The sequence below is a fragment of the Zeugodacus cucurbitae genome, chromosome 6 (genome assembly GCF_028554725.1).
Source record: "Zeugodacus cucurbitae isolate PBARC_wt_2022May chromosome 6, idZeuCucr1.2, whole genome shotgun sequence".
NCBI classification, from domain to species: Eukaryota; Metazoa; Arthropoda; class Insecta; order Diptera; family Tephritidae; genus Zeugodacus; species Zeugodacus cucurbitae.
Window position 1 is genome coordinate 41,823,786 of NC_071671.1, and position 23,942 is coordinate 41,847,727.

Here is a 23,942-nt window from a genome sequence, read left to right on the forward strand (position 1 = left end):
AAATTTAACACAAATGGGACCAATTAGGGTTGCTCGTAGTACCTTAAGCCACCTGGTTGTCCGTGGATCGAAAATGCATCACTATGTCGATCATATTGTGGCAGATGAAAGGCATACCTTCATTATATCAGACATGCATTCGCCATATTGGAAGCTCATATCCATGAAACACTGATTACTAATTCGAACGTTCATTTGAGATTCCCCCGGAAAATTGAGTTTGCTTTTAGAGTGTATTCATGAAAAGTGTGGAACCACAATCTGGATTAACTACTGTAGTGTGAATATTTGAGTTTTGCAATTAAATGAATATTCTCCACACCAAAAGCCAAGGAAAATTTGTAACGATATCCAACAACTTATTGATTAACAACTAGCGAAAGAGTCCAGCGATAAAAGTCTTCTGACAATATTGTTGTTAATGCCCTATCTAGAATTTCTCACCATCCATTGATTAATTAATCTGCATGAATCTTTCATCGTTTGCAGTAATGAAATTTTGCAGTAAAGAAGGATTAAAGGAACAACATCCAATTTGACAACATTTGTGATGGTTGAGAGAAAGATATTGTTCTAAAGGTCTATCACACTTGCGAAGTTTATTGATATTAGCTCTTATCAATATAAGAACTTCTATATTCACTCGGAATTTCTATATTGAGAAAGAGAAAATGGTAGAAATTTTAAACTCCGGTTCGGGTTTAAAAGGGAAGCTCTTCGGCATTTTTAAGTGATGAATTCCAACATCTATAATGATTCCACTCTTTCTATGACTATGGAACATATAAAGATAATAAATTCTTATCTTTTTTGTTTCATCAAAAACTGTATTTAAAATGTTTAATTAGGTTTAAATTTTGTGTAGCTCAAATGGAATGTTTGAGGACATGGATGTTCACACTTTTAATTAACTTCTCCACTCGCTGATTATAATTTTCGCAATATGCAATATGTCACGAACAGCAATGAAAGCTAAACCAAAAATCAAAAAATAAATATTTAATAATTTGTTCAAAATATTCATGCGCTACGATATGCATATCAATAGCAAAAAATCCAGCTGCATATTTATGCAGCCAAAAATAATTAATTTAACACACAAAATGAATAAAATTTTGTGGATTGCATTTGCAGAAATTTAGTGAAGCTTACTAAATTAATATGGCATTGATAAAGTGATATTTGCCACGGTGGCGTGCTTTTAAATAATTTCGCAATTTGTAATCTTTTTAAATTAAACAAATACACAAATTTCGAAATTAATGAAAATAGAATTAAAAACTGTTGTTGCAGATTATTTTTTCTGCTTGTTAGTGATTGCTAATGTTTAGCATAAATTTTGCCATCAGCTTCTAGTGGGATTTCGTAGAAAAGCTTGTGTACACTGAGCTTCGCATGCAAACAAAATAATTATTATATGCCGTTAATAAAAACGGGGCGAAAAAAACGACAATTCATAATTAAAAGGCAATAAATCAGTGCGCTAAATTGCGTATGAAATAAATTGTGAAATTTTTGTCCGCCGCTGTTGTTGTAGTTAAAATAGTTTATATGCTTTTGATTACTTTTAATTAAGTTGTTGAAGTGATTAACATTGAGCCGCTGCCGTTGGCCGGTGGCGTATACGCAACTTTTTTGCACTTGCACACACTTTGAAGTGTACAAATGTACGACCATATTAATATGCAAATATGCTTACACACGTTTTATGTTTGCGCAAATGTGTGTGTGTGTGCAAATGGAAAAGCGCATTTATGAACATTTTTAAATAAATTATTTCGTTTGCGCTTTTGTCTGTTTGCTGCAATGCAGTGAAACTGGTATTTGTATGTGAAAAGTTATGAATTCGCAATTTCCGCAAATATTTTCCGCCTTTCTGTTTAATAATTTAAATATTTTAAATAATTCAGCAAATCATGTATTTTGCAATTTCTCTATGTTTGTTATTTTCTATGCATTTCGGTTATAATCCTAGTTTAATTAACGGTAAATTTCAAGAAATTAAATTATTTGTCTGTACTCAGTTTTAATTGTTGTATATATACTTACATATATATAGGGGTATATATAAGTTTATATGATTTCTATTTTTTTTTTTTTTTGGTATTTTTCACCTAACTTTAATCCATCATTTAATTATCATCTTAAAAGTAATTCATTATTATTATTTAAATACTGCATCAAATATATATATGTGTATTATATATATGTATATGTGTATTATAAATAATCAGCATATTTTGGCTTATATTGCATATAAATACCGCTAAATATGTATACATTTATCCTATACATGCACTTCAGTTGAGCTACTAACACTAACGCATTAAGATTTCTGTAGTCGGTAGCCTCATTATGCTTTGCTTTTTTACTTTTTACCGTTCTGCCATTTCTGTGCAGCCGTCTAATATTTCATGCAAGCTGAAAACTCAAACAAAAATATATTCTTTTACCGTTATCATACAATTTTTGAAATTTTCTACTACGCTTTTTGTAGTTGTGTGTGGTTTTAGCTTTCGACTTAGCACTAAATTTCTGGTTTTCATTTATTTCATATTATTTCAGCTCTTTCCTAAATATATTTGTGTGCTGGTTTATACGTGAGTGTACGTGGAAGGACTATGGTCTATGCAGTTTATATTTTTCTAAGTATATGAATATGTGCGTGTAACGGTGTACGTTTAACGTTGTTGTTTCTTTGGAAGTATGATTTGTTGCAGGATATGCCTAGGCGTTGCATTCTACTTCGTCCGAATGTTGTTGATCAATTAGCTGAAAAAAATGAAATAAAATGGAATTTGGTTTTGAAAATTGATGGCATCAAGTATGTGTGTGTAAAAATATTTTTTTTATTTATAAATACCTTCAGTAATTTTACACAAAATCAATCGGAAATATAAACATACCATCATACGGCAATGGTTGTTGATTATATTATTTTTCTTCAATTAATCATGGTATTTGATCATAAATTGTATTTCTGGAGTATTATTTTGCTAAATGCGTATCTCCACACTCAACTTTCAAATAAAATGCCTGTTCAATGTCTTCATGCGAACTTACACTAAATTTATTTAAAAAATTCTCTTAAGGGTGCTAATATCGCTGAAAGATCTATAATGTGATGTTACCGCATGACAAAGAAAGCAATAAGAGATCCTGTTTAATCTTTGCAAAATTGTCACTCGATATCATTCGTTTTCTCGTTAAGGTTTATTCAAAAATTAAAAAAGTTAACACTAAGATAAACACTAGTGCCCGACCGATTCCCAATTTTTGGCCGATTCCGATGCATCGATGATGCGAAAAATAGTTATTCGCGTTGTTTTCAATCAAGTTGCTATGTTTGCTGTTATCTTCTTGCTTTAAGGCAAAAAACAGCTTTGAGGCCAATATTCGAAAATAGTAGGTACCGAACCGATTTTTTTTTAATGGTTTTTGTTATTTGTATCCTGCGTTATATAAGTACGATCGGTATTTTTGATGAGGTGTTTACGTTATTTACGTTGTATTACAAAAGTAATACATTTCAGAATCGGATGCTTACTTTTCATGAAAAGTGGTTCATACACGAAAACGTCAAGCAAAAAACGGCCGTAGTCAAATGGCGGATTTGGCACAGAATAATTTACTTTGCACTACCCCACTACGGCCAAACTTAATTCCAACCTACACTATGAACAATAGGACCGTTTGAAGAAAGCAATTGGCGAACCGGGGAAGAATTGTATTCCATTCGGACAACGCCAGTACACACATGTTGATAGTAACTCGTCAAAAGCTCGGTGAGCATGGAACCAAGTTTCTGTCGATGGCGAATGATGTTGGTAGTGAAAATTTCAACTCAAGAGATACCTTTAAAAATCGTCTGTGCAAGTTTTTTGGCAATAAGATATAATGAGGTTCTCTATAAGATTGGCATATTTTCAAAATGAAAAAAACGAACAGAGCAAATGCTAAATAAATACTTCAATTTGAAGCAAAATCAAATGATATCTTTATACTAGATTTAAGTCAGATAAGTAAAACTGTGAAGGTGAACAGAAGAATTAATATTTTATTAACTATAGAATTCCAAAAAAATAAAATGTAAAACAATGATTTATTAGAGATGACAAGGCTGATTAATCGGTAGGACTCTAATAAATACTATAAAGATGTTATATTAACTATATTTGTATTTAGTAAATAGCTAGGAGAAGCCCATATGTACGAAAAACTAATATTCGTAGATACATATCGCACTTTTAACAGTTTCGGCAGTGTCTTTATTCCACTGTCACTTTCTGGATCTTTTGCCGAATAATAACCATATGTAATACTAATTTCATCAAACTGGAACAATGAACCGAGACGAATGGAGGTTAGATAAGGAAAGTTTCTGAATGCCATTCAATTGGGAGTGGCCAGAAACGATTTTCCCCAACATGGTTCAAGCAGCTCACGACCTGTTTTCCAAGTATCATCGCCTTTTCTCAGAGACTATTGAACCGAGACGAATGGAGGATGGATAAGGACGGTTTCTGATTTCCATTGCCCCCACATGGTTCAAGGAGCTCACGACTTCCTGTTTTAGACCAAGATTCCTCGGGTAGCCAACATACATCCGTTTGCAAGCAAGTCCGCTTCTGAGGTGGTGATGCTCAAGAAATGCGATGGACGGGCCAAGGACTGAGCCGAGTAAGTCCTTTTGGCATTTACTACAGCGCACATATAGAGTAGAGCAAATTCGGAATGGGATTCGTGGTGAAAGTAAATTGTTTTGTAGTAAATCGTATTAAGGGAATGAAAACTGGGTATTTTATAACATAATTGAGGTTGTTCTTCTCCTCAAAATACTCGGATTTGTTAAGCGTTCTTTTATGTTAATTACTCAATATGAACAATAAGGAAGAATAAGAAGATAGTAAATCATAATAAAGATACCTGAAACCTGGGCTAGTTATTTTCATTCTCTGTTTGTGACGCTCAATGGTGTCCGTTAGCAATAACACCATAAACTACATTTCGAAGAAAATTAAATATTCAATGACAAAATAGATGGTGAGCGTACATTCCTAGTGAGACTTGTCAAGTATTTGCCAAATGTTATAAATATCGTTTCAATCGTAGACATTTTTGACGGTGAGATTTAATCCTTCATAGAATACGCAAATATTGATTAACTTAAAGTATATTCGACATCGTTCCATTTCCTCCTTTCGATTATTATTTTTATAGCTATTGAGGTACATATATGGATATTATATTCATTCTAAATAATTCAACTGTTTGCCGGCTGTAAGCACGCGACTATATGTGATTTACCAACTCATCTATTTTGTGGCCTAACCTCTGGCCTTAATTATGCTGTGCACACAATTTATGGTTATCAAATGCAATATGAAATCACATAAGCATATTTAAACAACACACGATCTGCGACATACAAACACACGCGTTTGTCAGTGTTTGTGGCGAGCAGCCAGTCACAGTGCAGTTAGTTAACGTCGAGTCTGTAATTTTCGAAATCAACAAAGCGTGAAAGCATAAAATCACACAACGTTCCAGCAAATGCAACTACAAAATGCAAAAAGGAAATATAAAGAAAAAACAAAAACTAGACAAGCACGGTTATAAATAAGTATCCCGCATATAAATGCATGCTGCTGCATATAGAAAGGAATTAGCAGTGTGCAGTGAGTCGCTCAGTAGTTATATGGATTCAGTTGCACAACTGATGCACGTCCCATGCGTCAACTACGACACTAAAATACATTGTTGTGGAAAATAATAGTACGATCAGGAGCTGCGTGTATAGTTGAACATAATGGAATGGGTTTTAACGCGTTAGTGCCGCTGGATTCAAGTCCATAATAAATTTCATATTTATTGTACCATTTGGTTTATAATCGAGATACATATTGGCAATTCTAAAGAAACTATTTATGAAGAAAAAATTACTAAATAGCAACAAGGTCGATATATCTTAAAAAAATTTAATGATTGTACATTTCCTTGTACCTTGTAGAGATAATCACTTATTTAAACAATATTCCCAATATTACAAAATGTATTACTTCGTAGCATTCGGTTTCGGGTGGAGAAGTGAATTTAAAATTATTTGTAAAAGAACTGTAACTTCTTTTCATGAAATTCCTCAACTATTCGGAAGGGGTTTAGGGTTTTTAAGACATCCGAAGTAAGATGAGTAGGTAAGTACGGTCATATACATATATAATAAAGATGGAGGTCCTATTATAAATTTAAATAGTTGTGAAGCCTTTATGGAAAATTTGCAAATTTTGATTTACCGAGTTTCTTCTGCGATTTGTAATGTAAGATATTATTCGACAAATTAGAAATTTAAGACAATCATCTATATTTATAATGTAACATTTCTCACCATGTAAAATCAGGTGAATCAGGTAAAATTGTAAACAAGTTTAAGACCTAAAAGTGATTGAGCTTCTTCCAGAACTAATATTAATTGGGGATTAACTACTTTCTTGCACTTTGTGGAATCGTTTCCGGTACTTTTGTTCTTTGCTACAAGAATACGGTTATCATATCCTTTCCTTCCTTTTTTATCCTTTCTGGCTTTCTTCTTCCTACATATCTTATATGGAATCTGAGAATTGAGCGCCTAAAGGAATTGCTTAAGGGTGCTTTTTTTTCAAGCAACACTGTTATTGCATACATCTCTTTATCATGAATAATGTTTAATATTTTAAGCGCCTGTTGGTGGATAATGCAAAATTGCGTATATTTATTTTGCTACAGCTGGCAGCATCCAGTCTCACTGGTTGTTACGAACTAATACCTGACGCGCCCGCCCCCATTTACACATAGCGTGGATAGAATGTCAATAAATCACGTTGTCTGATGTTATAAGCAATTTACCTTTTAACTTTCAGCGACATCGGTTGCTTTGGTTGATGAACTGGCAGCGAAACGCATCATTATTACTGGTATTACTGCCGCCATCAGGGTGATGCTTTAGTTTTACGATTTCTTTTCCTTTTTTTGTTGTATCGCTGGTGCCTTATATGTGTGGGTGTGCGTGTGTGTTTGGGTGTATGATGCTGGTTACTCTCGCGGCCGCAGTGTGAGTTGGTCCGTTTAATATCCTGTGGCATCGAATAGATCGGGCAGCACCAGGGGCGGACAATTGTGCGGACTGCAGGTGACGCGCGGTGGGTCATTCTTACCCGGGCCATCCATGCACACACATTGCAGGCAATTTCCGGTATCCTGTGGCAGTACAACGCCAACATCGTATAACGTGCCTGCAAAGTATATAAATAGAAAATATAAATGAGCGCAGCGCATAGCCAAGTTGTGGGTTTATATGCTGAATCCTCGGCGTTAGCTACCGGTATTGATGGCGGGTGATCAGCAAGTGTTAATGTATTTTCGATATATATATGTATATCTAGTTTTGCATTTTAACGTTCAGTGCAAATAGTAAAACGAATGTTTGTTAAGTAGAGCGGAAAATTCACACTCACTCAGGCGGGCTAACCGAATACAAATGCACATAAATATTTGTTTATATCTAGGGAATATAAATATTTTGCAGTACTCATAGAATACATTACTGTAAGCGCTCATGAAGTGGAAACACTAAAAAATGGGCATTAACAGCCATCTACTCAAACTCGTATGAGTTAGAAAGCAATTGTTGTTTGGGAGAATTTTAGTGGTTTTTATACCCTATGTACACGAAGCTGAGGAGAAACGTTATACCATCCACTCTTCTCACATTTAGTTAACCGTTATCTTTTACTTTCTTTTTAAAAACACACACATAATCATGCATTCGATCGAATATAAACTTGGTGAAGTGCATAAGCCAGACTTGAAGTAAATATTATTATTATCAGTTCGTCTACACAAATCTGAGTGGATATGGATATTTCAGGCAACTAAATGTCTCAACGAAGTCAATTATGAGAAACGATTCTTCTCCACATGGTTCAAGCAGCTCACGACTTCCGGTTTTAGACCAAGTATCCTCTGGGTAGCCAACAGACATCCGTTTGAAGGCGAGCTAAAGTGAGAAGGCGAAGCCCGCTTATGCGGTTGTGCGTAGGGCTTGGGACCCACCACATAAAAACGAAGTACCAATGAAAAATCTACGAAAGCCTCGGATGAGACACCCCCCTTTTGATGACGACCCCTGCAAACGTTTTAAGGATAATGATATAAGGGCATGCACCTGGAATGTCCGGACCCTTAATTGGGAAGGTGCCTCTGCCCAGGTATTTGGTGTTGGATTTGTGGTGGGAGAGAGACTCCGTCGCAGAGTCCTGGCATTCACCCCGGTGGATGAACGTCTAGCCACAATCCGCATCAAAGCGAGGTTCTTCAACATAACGGAAGAGAAGGACGATGTGACCAAAGATACTTTCTATGAGCGCCTAGAACGCACCTATGAGCGCTGCCCCCGCCACGATGTAAAAGTCGTGCTTGGCGATTTTAACGCCAGGGTGGGTAAAGAAGGTGTCTTAGGCACAACAGACGGAAAATTCAGCCTCCATGACGAAACATCGCCAAACGGCCTGAGGCTGATCGACTTCGCTGGGGCCCGAAATATGGTCGTCTGTAGTACCAGATTCCAGCATAAGAAAATACATCAAGCTACTTGGCTGTCTCCTGATCGAAACACGCGGAACCAAATCGATCACGTTGTGATAGACGGAAGACATGTCTCCTGTGTTTTAGATGTGCGTACGCGTACGCTCCGAGGACCAAATATAGACTCGGACCATTATCTGGTCGCAGCGAAGATACGCACCCGCCCCTGTGCAGCAAAGAACGCCCGTCAACAAACACAAGGAAGGTTCGACGTCGAAAAGCTGCAATCGCAACAGACAGCCACGAAATACTCTACTCGATACCGAGAGCTGAAGAGGGAAGCGAGACGCATCTGCAGACAAAAAAAGAAAGAGGCCGAAATGCGTGAGTACGAAGAGCGTGAGAAGCTGGCAGACAGAGGGAAAGCACGAAAATTTTATGAAAAAATTAAGCGACTTAACGAAGGTTTCAAGACCGGAGCATCCTCATGTAGAGACCAAGGTGGTAATCTGGTAACCGATGTCCAGGGCATACTGGGATTATGGAGGGAACACTTCTCCGACCTGCTGAATGGCAGTGAGAGTACAACACCAGGAGATGGCGAACCCGATCCCCCAATCGATGACGATGGAACAGAGGTTCCATTACCTGACCATGAAGAAATTCGAATAGCAATTACCCGCTTGAAGAACAACAAAGCAGCGGGGGCCGATAGATTACCGGCAGAACTCTTCAAATACGGCGGCGAAGAACTGATAAGGTGCATGCATCAGCTTCTTTGCAGAATATGGTCGGAAGAAAGCATGCCTGACGATTGGAATCTCAGCGTGCTCTGCCCAATCCATAAAAAGGGAGATCCCACAATCTGCGCCAATTACCGTGGGATCAGCCTACTAAATATCGCATACAAGGTTCTATCGAGCGTACTGTGTGAAAGACTAAAGCCCACCGTCAACAAACTGATTGCACCTTATCAGTGTGGCTTTAGACCTGGAAAATCGACAACTGACCAGATATTCACCATGCGTCAAATTATGGAGAAGACCCGTGAAAAGAGGATCGACACACACCACCTTTTTGTCGATTTTAAAGCTGCTTTCGAGAGCACGAAAATGAGTTGCTTTTACGCCGCGATGTCTGAATTTGGTATCCCCGCAAAACTAATACGGCTGTGTAAATTGACGTTGAGCAACACCAAAAGCTCCGTCATGATTGGGAAGGACCTCTCCGAGCCGTTCGATACCAAACGAGGTTTCAGACAAGGTGACTCACTATCGTGCGACTTCTTTAACCTGATGCTGGAGAAAATTATAAGAGCTGCAGAGCTAAACCGAGAAGGTACAATCTTCTACAAGAGTGTACAGCTCCTGGCGTACGCCGATGATATTGATATCATCGGAAGCAACAACCGCGCCGTTTGTTCTGCTTTTTCCCGCATGGATAAGGAGGCGAAGCGAATGGGTCTGGAGGTCAATGAGGACAAGACGAAATATCTCCTGTCATCAAGCAAACAGTCGGCGCATTTGAGTCTTGGCTCCCACGTCACTATTGACAGTCATAACTTCGAGGTCGTAGATAATTTCGTATACCTGGGAACCAGCATCAACAACACGAACACGTCTGAGTAGGCAATTGACTGAGTAGGCAATTGAACAGTAAAGTCCTCTCTCGGCGAACCAAAATCGAGCTCTACAAGTCGCTTATCATTCCCGTCCTGCTTTACGGTGCAGAAGCCTGGACGATGTCAACATGAGACGACACTAGGAGTTTTCGAGAGGAAAATTTTGCGCAAGATTTATAGTCCTCAGAACATTGGCAACGGCGAATACCGCAGACGATGGAACGATGAGATGTACGAGTTATACGACGACATTGACATAGTTCAGCGAATAAAAAGACAGCGGCTACGCTGGCTAGGTCATGTTGTCCGAATGGACGAAAACACTCCAGCCCTGAAAGTGTTCGATGCAGTACCCGCCGGAGGAAGCCGAGGAAGGGGAAGGCCTCCACTCCATTGGAGTGACCAGATGGAGAGCGACCTGGTTAAACGTGGGATCTCCAACTGGCGCCGAACTGCGAAGGAGAGAGAGAGGTGGCGCACTATCGTCGATTCGGCTATAACCGGCTAAACGGTTGCAACGCCAATCACATACATACAATGAGGTTGATGATTTACTTCACAAATAGAACAGTACTAATCAAGGTCCTCGCAGTCTATACCTTCTGTCCATTGAAAACTCAGACAGGCAAAGATTAACCCCTTTGATAGACTATGGAACATCGGTCATTAGAGCCTCCAGGTAATATAGGTGGGACTTGTTATCTTTAAGTCTACGATAAAGACAGAAAATACTTGCCATTATGGCTTCCACATTCAGGGAGGTATCTCTGAAATGAGTTAGCAGTCACTAATTTGGTTGATGACTTGAACATTCGCAATGATGAAATTCCTCTTGAAAATCTTAAGCAGGTTGTTCATTCGAGACTTTACATTTCCGAGTATTTTAGGTCTATAAACTTCTCCTCGCTTCCATTTTAAATGTGAGAGAAGTCCAGGAATAAGCGGATTAGCAATAGAATACCAAGCAATAAATTAGTATGAACTTGACTTACCTATAGCAAGGAAGGTCGGTCGGACTATTTATGAAAAATGCTGGATACTGTTGGTTATAGACCTACTGGAGAAACTCAAGGAACAAGGTTGTCGCCCAGAAATAACGTAGCTCTTATGGTAAAAGGAAAATTCCTAAATAGGGCCTACGTCATAACTCATGGGCACTTCAGAGTAGCACCTAACTGGGTGGGAAGAAATGATCTAGCTGCTGTAGAAAAGCTATAGGGAAAGAATGGTACGAATGTCACCAAAAATGGTATATTTTCTCTATGCAACCATAGTTACCTACTAAGTTGTATGGGGTACGCAAATAGTGAAGAGCGCGGGGCGGACGTTTAAAAAAGCTGCTCTCATAGGCCAACAATGTTAGACCATATCAATTACACATATTACTCCTACGTATAGTTGGAATGTGAAGTTGAATTTTATGTCATACTTTCGGTGAACCTAACGAAATTGCTTGAATTGATAATCGATAAGACACTTCATTGGAGTTGTGATAGCCGCAAAGGACCTGTGTTTACACTCTCCAATTGCTCTTCATGACCTACTTCGTGGGGATTAGACAAAAAACGTAATTTAAATGACTAATGTTTGGGGTACATTAAGTCGGAAATCTGTGCAGACCGTTATGGACCACATAGGGACGGCTATGCCAGAAAAGGCGGTCAAAATTGCATCGACAATATAGTTTGCATAACACGTAACTATTGTAGTCGTATGGTTGAATTTTAAATAATATATATTTTGACTAACTTCTTACTTATTATTTTTCCATTAACAAACAAAAGAATCCACCAACTTTGTTAACTACCCAGCATATTTCAGAATTTAACAACACGAAGTAAATCATACTCTAGACCCCTGCAGATTAGCTTAAGGAATTTTCCTAATCCCTGCTGCAACGAGAACTAACTTCGTTTCAACAAATTACAATATTCACTACCGTAAACAACACGCTCAGTTATCCATTAGCATTACACCAAACAAAGCAAAAACGATAAAACTGTGAGGGCGATAAAAAATGGAAAAAATCAATCTCCGTGCCGACAAATTGCCAATGATCCATAAATTACGCCGCGCATCGAACAATCAATGCAGAAGTAGAGAAGAATCGTGTGCAACAGGGAAGCGAGATGAAAGTGGAGGCGTTAAAGAGCAAAAAAGAGAAAATATTTAATAAAATCGAAAATGCTTTGTGCCACCGCAAGTCCTTCACACTTCGCGCCAGGAAGTACGCATAACTGCTGGCGCAAAGGTTTGCTTGATGTGCTTCCTGCGAGCGCTGTCAATTCACACACACACATATGCACAAGTATTAAACGTATAAGTATGTGTGAGTGCTGCAGGTAGTGCTGCTGTGCCGCGACTTGGCGCAACTGCTTTTCGCATAATTCGAATAATTTAAATGCGCGCATCAGTGGCGCACATCCGTTCGGTGATTGAGTGAGCTCGCGCACAGTGTGCCTACAAATAAAATATCGCCAGCAGTCAATATCGACAAACTGACTGGCTGACTTACAGCCGGAATAACTGCCATATGGGTTAAGTGCCAGCTGGTTGATTTAACAGGGGCGAAGAGTGGAAGCGGCAGTTGAATAACAACCAATATTATTGGCCATAACTACTATGAGCCTTCACGTCGGGAGAGAGTGAAAAAAACAGAAAGCGTATGAAAGTGAAATTTTTACGCTTAAACGCCTAGTTGGTGCGTACTCTGCACTACCTTACACACGTACATACATACACACGCGGAAACTCACAGATTAACAGTTGCGTGTGTGTGCGTGAATGTGAATACATTTGTGGAAGTGGAAACACCTTGGGGCTCACTGACACACATCCATTGAAACACACACACATCCATCAATTTATTTACCCTTGCAAGTTGCTCAATGGCTTTGTTCGTTTTATTGGTCACACTTCGAGTATTTCCGTTGCATAAGCGCGGTGGATTGTGAGTTTCACTTAATAAATATTAATTTATTGCGTGGCAAAATGTTTTTTGTTTCGTTAACTGTTTTAAGTTATTGCAACTACACAAATGTTGAGTCGGAAGAGGTAGCTGACGAAATTTTTTTTGGTATAAAATATTTTGACATTTGTGTATACATATCATGTTCATATTTTATATTTTTTCTTTATTCAAAAATATACCTGTTAATTGTTATTATGATTCCCAGAATATTATATACCATTCCATTTTAGGATGTTATACGTAGACTATCGGTTCCACTGTCGCTAAGACTGAAAGAACCGACGAAATAAGTTCACGCCATAACTGCGGTTTTGAAACTAAAAGCGGATCTATTGATCATCCCAGTGGTAAACAAACATACTGGAAAAGTGGTTTTTGAGATAAAGCCTTTCAATAATGTATGTTTTGATATTACAAAATTTAGAAGCTAACTACATCTAGTATATTAAAATTATAAACGAGAAACCCGTTTTTGTCTTTCACACAGCGGACTACTCGATTAACGATCAGCTGATATAGATTTTTGTTTTCCATCTGCGGATTGCTATTTTATCAACAACCACATCCAAATTTTCAGCGTGGACAACAACCCGCAGAGTTGCATTGTATTTTCAATACGATTTGTATTCAATTATACATAAATGTAATAAACTACGATTTTTCTTTTGTATGGTAAATCGAACTTAAATACCATAGGAGGGAAAATCTGTGAGCAGTATTCGGATATATTAAATCGCAATAAGTTCGAATTCAGCTGATTCATCATAGTAAGTGAAGGCAATAGTCATCTGGCAAAGTTTGCAACCTATATTTTGGGAACGCATGCAACAATTTTAGACGAACTATCCTGCAAAGTCAATAAGGGCTATTATAAAGCATTGAAGAAACTGCTTTTTCACTAATAATATTCTGGTACATACCGACTTTTTCGTGATTAAAGACCTTGAAGTCTTGCACTCTGGAAATAAATCTAGCGTCAATGAAGAGGCAAGAGCCAAGAGTGAGAACTTTTTAAAGTAAGTAGCTAACAGCGCACAGTGGTTCGACTTGTATGAAGGACTCGGTCAGAAATACTTCCCGTTGAGATATCGCTATGAAATTTCAAAAAATATCTGGAAAAATATTTTAAATATATAGTAAAAAAGTTGACCACATCGGACTTTTAGATCCTATAGCTCACATAACACAGTAATTGCACTTATATGGCGATGATGCAAAAATACTTCTTATGATCGGAGCGTCAAAACTTTCAGTAAGGCTTTGAAAAATATTTAAGAAAAATTAAAAAAAAAAATCTGAATATAATTTTTCGTTATAGTTTCCCCCATCCAACCCCTATATTCCACATATAAGAATAATATCACATCCAAAAATCATGTAGGAAAAAAGAAAATTATCAACCAATTTAATACCATTAATTTTTTCACAGCCCTTCGACAGCCATTATAATCGAAAAATGATGATATAAAACACTAATTTCATAAAAAACACAAATCACGTTCTTAATTAATTCCAAAAGATGAAATAAATACCTTTAACATCAAAATACATTAATGATAGTTTTGATTCGTTAACCGGAACAATTTGAAAAGCGTTGCTGCTGCGAAAATTTTCATAGAAGTTATGATGTGCTTTAAAAATCTACAGGTGTTCATCGCTCTCCTTGGCAGTGGTAATAAGTGGATGAATATTAAATAATTTTTGTATTTTGAGCGTTGCTATGGACTTATATAATCTTATTTTATTACTCTTGTACTGAAAAATATACTTTTTAACACATTCCCAAAACCATTTTGGCATGAGAATAAAATATATTGTGAATATTGAAGAATTTTTCATTCGATACTCCAACGTACTAAGGCCACCTAAAATTTGTCACATATTCAAAATAACTCTGTTTGCATATAAACCTTGTTGTACGTTCAGCTTATGTAAATATTAATTTGTGCTTATTTGCTGATTTTTTTATTTCGAATGGCAGCTACAATTGTTTTGTTGTCGCTTAAAATCAAACACAGCGGCAGAAAACAGCTGCGAAAGCTTAAATTTCCGGTTGAAAGCCAAATGTGACAATGTGACAGTGTTGCAATGAGTGAAGCGGAACTTTGCGCTCCAGCGGGATTAAATGTACATATGTTTGAATGTACACCAATGTGTCTGTATATTTGTTCAGTTTTATATTAAAATATATGACGAACTGCATGAGCGAGCTATTTACAGTGTAAACGGATATGATATACACTCGTGTTGGCAATATTGCTTTGTACCACATGTCGCATGAGGTGATTTTTATTCACATATACATGGTAAACTTGAACAACTACAAAAATATTTCCAACTTCAGCATGTAAACTGTACATAATGCATTTCCATACAAGATACATAAGTAAATATCTGCGCAAGTCCTCTCGCTTGCTAGCAAACAATAAGAGATGTCATAAACCTTTACATACTCAATACAAATACAACAATTTTTTTTTTAAATTTAATATAAATAAGTTAGCAAAATTCATTTTTAAATTTTATAAAAATATGTTTTCATAATAGGAAAGTTATGTTAGTTGTTGGTGGATACAATTTTTTTATAATAGAGAACCAAGATAAGCGAACTGGTTGAGACTAATGCTGTGTAATATCAGTTCCTTGAATCTTGAATAATCAAATCTTGTCTATTAGAATAACGAAAATCATTATACATAGTATATGGGTGTTGGACCATTTTTGCTCCCAAGCTACTTAATATCCAAGATTTTACGCGCACTCAAGACATATTATATTAACATATTTACCGATTTGTACGGTATGAAGTCCAAAGAAAGTTAGAAAAGTTATAGTCCTATATCGACGATTTTTAGACAGGCCATGCCCCACTAAAAATACAGTATTTGTGTAAAGTTTTGTTCCAATATCTGCATTGGTTCTTGATGCATATATTGTAAAGTGAACGAATCGGTGTGTTATATGAACCGATTTCGCCCATTTCTCATGGATGGCATCAGGGTCTCAAAAATATCGTATGCACATAATTTGGTTGAAATTGGCGTACCGCCCATTGTCATTTTGTAAACCAATTTGAGTATAGCTTTTCTGAATCCTCATAACGATAAGATTTACTTCGGTCGTTCGTTATTGAATTAACGCTCTTTCAATAAAAGATTTCTACTGGGAGTGGGTGTGGTCACTTCATATGAGAGCAATAACTACCAATGGGAGGTATCTCTAGTAAATTATACTCTAGTAAATTGCGAGACATATACAAGAAACTCATTCAGGGCAACGTCCATCTTCCCAAAATAATATGTTATCCATAGATGCCACTCCTTACAGTGGTCCTAAATCTTCCTCAGAATGCCAATGTTGCCATGTTGATCATTTTCATATACTATATTTTATATTATATATTTTGATATAAGTACATATATAACACCATATCTACCTCGTTTAGTTATAGTTGTTACTAGTGTCCGACCGATACCAAAATTTTGGCCGATGCCGACAACAACTTTATTTAGTAAATACTATACTACTACTACTACTACTATACTAACAAAAAAAAAAAAAACAAAGACAAATAACATCACAAAATAAATAAACAACTCAGTTCATATGTAAATATGAAGTTGTTTATGCATTTAATTAATATTCAAAACTAAATAAATTATTATTATAAGATATAAGTTGATAGAAAAAATTAATTATTCGCGTTTTCTAAAAGCGAATCAGCAATCAGCAATATAGCTTTTTTTCTTTAAGGACAAATATGAGCATTAAGGCCAATATTCGAAAATAGTAGGTCTAGTAAAAAAAATCCGTTATTTTCAAAGAGATGACTTTTATCATATATATCTCGCATTGTGAAAGGCAATAGAAACTTCGGAAGATTGTTTGGGAGGATCTTTTCCATGCACCTTATAGTCCAGGCTAGCACCAAGTCAATATTAATTGATCCTGTCTATGGCAAACTTTTAAAAAGAGATTAACCTAGTTACGAATGCTTCTATAATAGTGGCTTTATGAAATCTTCAAAATCTCAACAAATTTAAACAAAACTGTGTATATTTGACATTAATCGAATGTTTCTAGCAGTGCTAAATAAAACCTTCAATTTAATGCAAAATTATTGAATTTCTTTATACTAGACTTAAATTATCATCGTGGTGATTTATTAGTTTAGTCAAATGTGATTCACTGTGTTTTATATGGTAAACAGAAGAATTCAAATTTTATGCTCGAAAGAAATCAAAAAAGTAAAAAGATGTATTTGAGTGTAATCCAAAAGAAGTAGAAAGAATCGGCTAAGAATCGGCCAAATATCGATGCCGATGCTTAATTTTGTGGCCGATGCCGATACCAAGGCCGATTAATCGGTCGGTCTCTAGTTGTTACATATCATGTTACATATCCGATACATATCAAGGATTTAATAATTAATGTTACTCAAAACTAGGGTGAAAATTTCACTTGGATTTGTCCGATTGGCAAAACGAAATAATATTGTATTTTAATTCAAAAACAAAATAATGAATCTTAGGCTGGCTAACCGCTTAATCAACAGTTGAAAACATTTACTTATGTGAGGTGAAGGATGATAGATTAAAAAAATATTTGCACTCGCACACTTTATATACAGAATTATATTATATAAAATATATTCTCATAGGTAAACTTTTCGCCTATTAAAGCACAATAAAGCAGCAGATGTCGCATGATGGATTTAACCACAGATTAACCATGCCATTCATGTACGGTTAAATGTTGGGGCAGTGACATATACCTGCGATTAGATGTCCACAAATACATGTGAATATATGTAAATGAATGTATGTAACCTAAATATTAAGTATTAACAGGCGGCCTTGTTGGCACGCTGTTCAAATCAGCATTCATAACTCTAAGTGTTGGCGTGCTAAATCCACAAATGACATATGTGTGTATAAAGCTGTCAACACATTGACACAAGGCAGACACAATACAAGCATCGAAATGTTTAGCAAACACCGGATTTTTCCTCTCTCATTTTCCTTGCGCCATATCCTATGCCACTGTGGGACCTACATTAACACATAAGCAGCATATGCAGCGGCGATGTGTGTCTGCATGCGTACCTGCAAACCCCATGATATTACGCAATCACCGAGGCATTACTTTTTGTTTATTCAACAATTTATTTGTCGTTTGCCGTTCGCCATTTTGGTTTAGGGCGGCCCCACTGCGAGTGTGCATGTGGCTTGGCGCTTTGTTTAATTTTTATTTATTTAGCGCGTCGCACACACATGTGTTGCTTTTTGCATTTGTTTTTGTACAAAAGTGCGTGTTGTTTCTAATTTATTTTGTTGATTTTAATTTTGCTCCGCGTTGTGCGTTTAACAGCAGGATAATATATAACAACGGACGCACTGTTTTAGTTGCTCATACGCCCGCGGTTACCGCACACAGAGCGCGTGCAGCTGCGTCAACAAGTTCACACCTTTCGCGGGCTCAGCGCTCAGTGTTGTTGGATTTAGTGAGGTGGGTGCTGGGGCCGAGCGCTTTGCTCGGAGCCTTCGTTGTTGTGGCGCAATTTCCTGTCAGGAAAGTGTTTAATTAATGAAGCCTTAATGTATGTGCATGAAAGAATGGATTTTTAGTCTTCAAAACAAAAAAAAAGTATACTGTGAGTGACCTGAAAGGGTCTAATCCAATATAACTTCATGAATCTGGTGGATGTGGGGCATGAAGTGTTCGAATTGTAATTTAAGAGTTATTGTTTGTTGTTGTTATAAGGCATTACAGGGGCCCAGACATGAAAGGCTTTTTGGTTATAATAATTATTGAGAGGAGAATATGGGACTACTAATTTTTCATACTCCTTACATAAGTTGCTTATAATTATTACATAGTTGTTAATATTTTTTAGTAATTGTTATTGCTAATTGTTGTATTGAAAACTAAGAAGTGTGGTTAAATACTCTCCATTTTTAGTATTTCCAATCTATAAAAGTTAAGTTTAATCTTTAAAATATTATTCGAGTTATCTAAAGTTTAACAATAGAGAGAATAGCAGTTTATTAGCAAACATGATCGATTTACAATTCGGTGCAATTTAGATAGTGTATTTAATTAATTATAAATTTATAAATTATTTTAGATTTCGGAATGTTGTATAATTTGATTGATCCGAAAGACCCAAATTCAGAAACTTCGTGTGTTTCCGTGAAATATTACATTAGAGTGTAATTAGTGTTTTGTTAACATGGGCAGAATATATATACTTTTGATGATATGATGGCAACACTCTTGAACCACTAAGGCACATCGCCAATCAATGACAATTTGTGGCTAAGATTTAGAGAAACGGTACTTTTCTTCCGTCAAAGTATAAATTGCGTGTTCCCGATATATTTTGTGTAAATTAAATTCAATACTACTTATAAGATATAGAGTTGAAATTAAATTTAAATTTCGCATTTATTAAACAAAATTAATTTTGTAATTAAAACAATATCTACATTTCATTTGGGAAGGATGCTAAATATTTAAATAACATTTTAATGATAATTTGAATGAAAATATTAAGGGGTTAGGGGTAGTCAGAATTTTCAAAAAAAAAAAAATTCTCTGGAAATTTGAAGTTGATCCGATAATTACTTTTCGAGTTATTCGACAAATAATTTTTAAGACCGATTAACTGTTAATTTTTTCCCGAAAATCTAAAAAAATTTTCCTAAGGCCGCCATTTTCCTAATTTTTGAAAAATTAAAAACAAAAAAGCTTCGAATCAGGCCCAAGATTATCTATCTATTTATGAAACTAACTTTTTTATCCGATTGATTTTAGATGAATCTCCAAGGACTTATGATTGTCACCGCAAGAACCTTTTTATGAAACTGGGTCAAATAACATGATTTAATAGCAAAAAAATACTGAAAATTCTCATTTTTACGTGTTTCTGACTACCCCTTACCCATTTAAAGGACATCTTATGTTGGGTCCCCTGGTATATATATTTTTTTATTATATTTATAGTGTTAAATTCGAATTCTTACAATATATAGGAGCTTTCCTTTTAGTTTTGCTGCTCATCTTACTTTAAAAAGATAAAAAAAAGTTTTTAGCGTTCTCCGAACGCTCCGAATGGAGTTAAGTTTTAATTGTAAACGAATTTGGCCATGCTTGTAAATTTATGATAGAATTTAGGCTTATAACGAATATATAAATATAATAAATCAACTCTCATTTGATATATAGAAAACCCTAAACAAATATTTTTTTAACTTGAAATATACAATCGACATTCTGAGAGAAATAAACAAACCGGCCTAAGCTAAAAAATATAAAAATTTGTGCTGATTAAAGTCTAAAATCTAATCAACTTAAGTTACTACTAAGATTTACTTTTTAGTCTCTGAGCAGGAAAAACCGATCTTAAGCGTGCCAGCAAACAACTAGACAAAAGTAAAACATTTCTTTGAAATTTCTGTGAAGAACGTATTCATCGACCTTTTGCTAATTATTTCCATGGTATACGGTATAACCGGGCATAAAGCAGTCTATACCACGTTTAAAATTTTTCTATTTCCTGTCAAGCTTTGAGTATACGTGTTTACGTTCGATTTTTTTTTTTAATTTGATTTTTATCTCTAACATATTTACATATATACAGTTGAACTTCCCTAATTCGAATCACTACAATCCACAAAAAACCTTTCAAGTTACGGAAAGTAATTTGCATGAAATTTGAATTCTATTGCCACCTTATGGACCTCGAGTTTTAGTTAGTTTTAGTCGAGTTCAACTTATAGAAGTTCAACTGTATTTCCGTACACTTCTTAAACCTAAGGTGTTGAAACGAACAAACACCACTGGATGAATAATTAAATGCACTTCATGCAGTTTTCATGAGAAGAGCAAATGAACGCGATACGAAGAACACGAACGACCGTTAAGTAATGGCTGTAGTCGTTTTGCATAATTTCAATTATGCGCCACATACGCATATAACAGTATCACTGACAGGCCTCCCATGGGTGCGAAAACACTGCGACAACGACCATAGCACTAACATTCGCAGCGGGCATTTACTATCTGCAACGCTTTTTTTGCTACAAAACCACCTACACATGCGGATTTGCGCCAACATAAGCATGTACATGTGAAAGTATGTGTGCATAAATGCTTTACACGCTTAGCGTGGCAATTGAGAATTGGGAGTTCTACTCGCTGTAAGCCAACTAGCTAACAAATAAATAGTGGCGATGCTAACAACATACATACATACTTGGTTATATATTTACATAAGTTTATATACATATAAATGTAACTGATATATATATATATATATATATATCTGCGCAGTATGGTATCGCTTGGTATAAAAACGCACTCACACATACTTATGAGTGAGGTAAGCCGTTGCAGCCGCTTAGTGTGTGGAAAATGTGTAACTTTCAAGATGACAACAATCAAACCAAGTCGTATATGGTATATACCCACCCGATGACAAGACTTTGCACTAGGCTGACCCCATTTTAATTGTATTCGGGTGAGGCAAACTAAAGACACATATCGTCACTCCACACATACAAATGTACATATATGTATACATTGTGGCTTGCGTAAAAGCGGCTTAAGTTTGCACAAAAGCATAATCACAGACATTTTTTTTTTAATTTTTTTCATACTCATGTGATGGCTTTAGACTTCTGTGCCGGTTCTCGCTCTGTGTGTAGCTCGGTTATTCCATCCATATTTATACCCGGTTTTTGCATTTGTCACATGTCGTGCACTTATTCCCGCTCTACCATGCTCCCATTGACTGCTGCTGAAGGCTTACAACTAGGAATTTGTTTCAGCACTCATTACAGGGATGTGCACATAAGCGTATTATCTTACTTGATTTTTGCACTTGCAATCATATTAAAAATATGTAAATGCGTGGATGTGGGTACACTTTTAAGCGCCTTCGCAATTTATGTGTGCAACAAAGCGTGTAATCCACTAGGCAACTTGTTATTTGTACGTTCTGCCGTGTAACTGGAACAGGCGGCCATTGAGCTAATTTGTACTTTGGCACTTGTTTATATACTATATAAATATATAACGGTATATAAATATGTATGGAGGTATTAATGCCGTTTGAAAAGTTACTGCTGTAATTAATGGTAATTTAAAAATACACACATTATGTGTATGGAAGTGAGAGTAATGTACTCTCCACTTTCCCTTCCACATATTCAGCAGCTATTTAACATTTCACCTTTTAAAAAATTCTTAGGACACTCATTAATTAGGAAGTTAGTAAACTATGAGTAAAATAGGACAGTTGAAAGCATTTCTATTGAAACATTTCAATCCATATAAAATATGAATATTTCCCCCCCTCCCTCGGGAGGTCACGTGTTAAATTTAAAACCTAAAATTTTAATTACAAACTCATCGAAACAAAAGCTTACATTGTAAATATGAAGTAGAAGAATTAATATAATATAATTTTTATTTTTACTTTTTAATCTTAATTTACTCATGTTACTTACTTAAAGGGATAATGGTTATAGGTGATGCGTGTCAAAGGCTAAGGTAAATACTAAAAAGGTTGTAGTCTACTCAGGATGGTCTACATACTCAAAGCAAGAATAGAGAACCACAATGAAGCAAACTGAATGTAGGACATTCATGATATTCGTGCATAAGACATTAGATGTAAACACTGAAGGATATCAGTGTTTATCAAGGATATCTAATAATATACTCTATTCTGTCAATAGCGCAACTTGACTACGTTATATCCGGCTTCCTCGATATTTCAATAATATTAGGTAGATACACTTATGCTATAACATGGGTCAAGGAGGTTTCCAGCGTTTGTCGTTCCAAGATATATGGATTATATAGATAGCGCTGACAGATTCGGACTGATATTTCGGAGCCTTTGGTCATGAATACAAATTAGAGTTTATGATTCCCTTCTGAGACTGGACGATGCTGTGGTTCCTTAACCAGAAAGTATATCAGTAAGGCTTTCAGAATCAGCATCTATCTCTTTTATAATCTATTTTTCAGATAGTCCAGTTCTTTAGACAACGGTTAAGCAACGTCATATAGTGTGGTCTGTGGTTGAGCTTGTGATCTGAAGTGAGCAAACGCAGAACTCTTCTCGTCCACATCTGTACCAATATTTTATGCATGATATGACCCATAGCTTTTTAATATGCTTACTGTTTTAGCTTTCTCGAACCCATTCAACCAGCATGGTGTCAATACGAGATTATGGACTTTCGTCAGGTTATCCTCCAAGGTGGTAGCTTCGAGGGTGTCTAGATGTGGCACATCAAAACATTCATTCCTCCTTAATTGCACTCAAAAAAGGTGTCACTTACTGATATTGCTCTGTGACCATTTTCAAAGCAAAACTACGAGTCAGATTTTTACACCAGCGAGGGATAGTATAAAAATGTACTAAGTGGTAGTAAATTGATATAGTTTTAGTAGCACCAACGTGCGGGTCCGTTCTCATCAGACTGATCCCGTAAACGTCTATATATTTTTGTTAATTTTAATTGATAGAAAAACATGTTGTGAGAATAAAAATATTAGTGTTTCGTTAGAGAAACTTTCTAATTAAAACTCTGAGTTAACTGTTACGCCCTATCGCTGACAGCAGTTTCTTGTAGAATGTGAAAAAACAACAAAGTTTCCCAAACATTTAGATTTATAACGCAAACGAAGTTCGAAAACATATTTCAGCAAGTCGCTACGTGTTTGTCGAGTTTGGCAAAGTTGTAAATTTGGCGAGCGAATAAAAGCTGGGGACTT

General features: G+C 36.0%; 1 protein-coding gene across 2 annotated transcripts in view; it reads right to left on the minus strand.

Annotated features, from left to right (window-relative positions):
* Nucleotides 1-201: 201 nt before the first annotated feature.
* Nucleotides 202-23,942, minus strand: part of LOC105219100 (putative uncharacterized protein DDB_G0282129) — an 85,753-nt gene continuing 62,012 nt past the window's right edge. For both annotated transcript variants that reach the window (XM_029044768.2, XM_029044765.2), the window contains exons 7-8: nt 6,883-7,268; nt 202-2,772 (exon numbers count right to left, since the gene is read on the minus strand). In XM_029044768.2, coding sequence (XP_028900601.1) covers nt 7,102-7,268 — 167 coding nt within the window. In that variant the 3' untranslated portion in view covers nt 202-2,772; nt 6,883-7,101. The remainder of the gene's footprint in view (nt 2,773-6,882; nt 7,269-23,942) is intronic.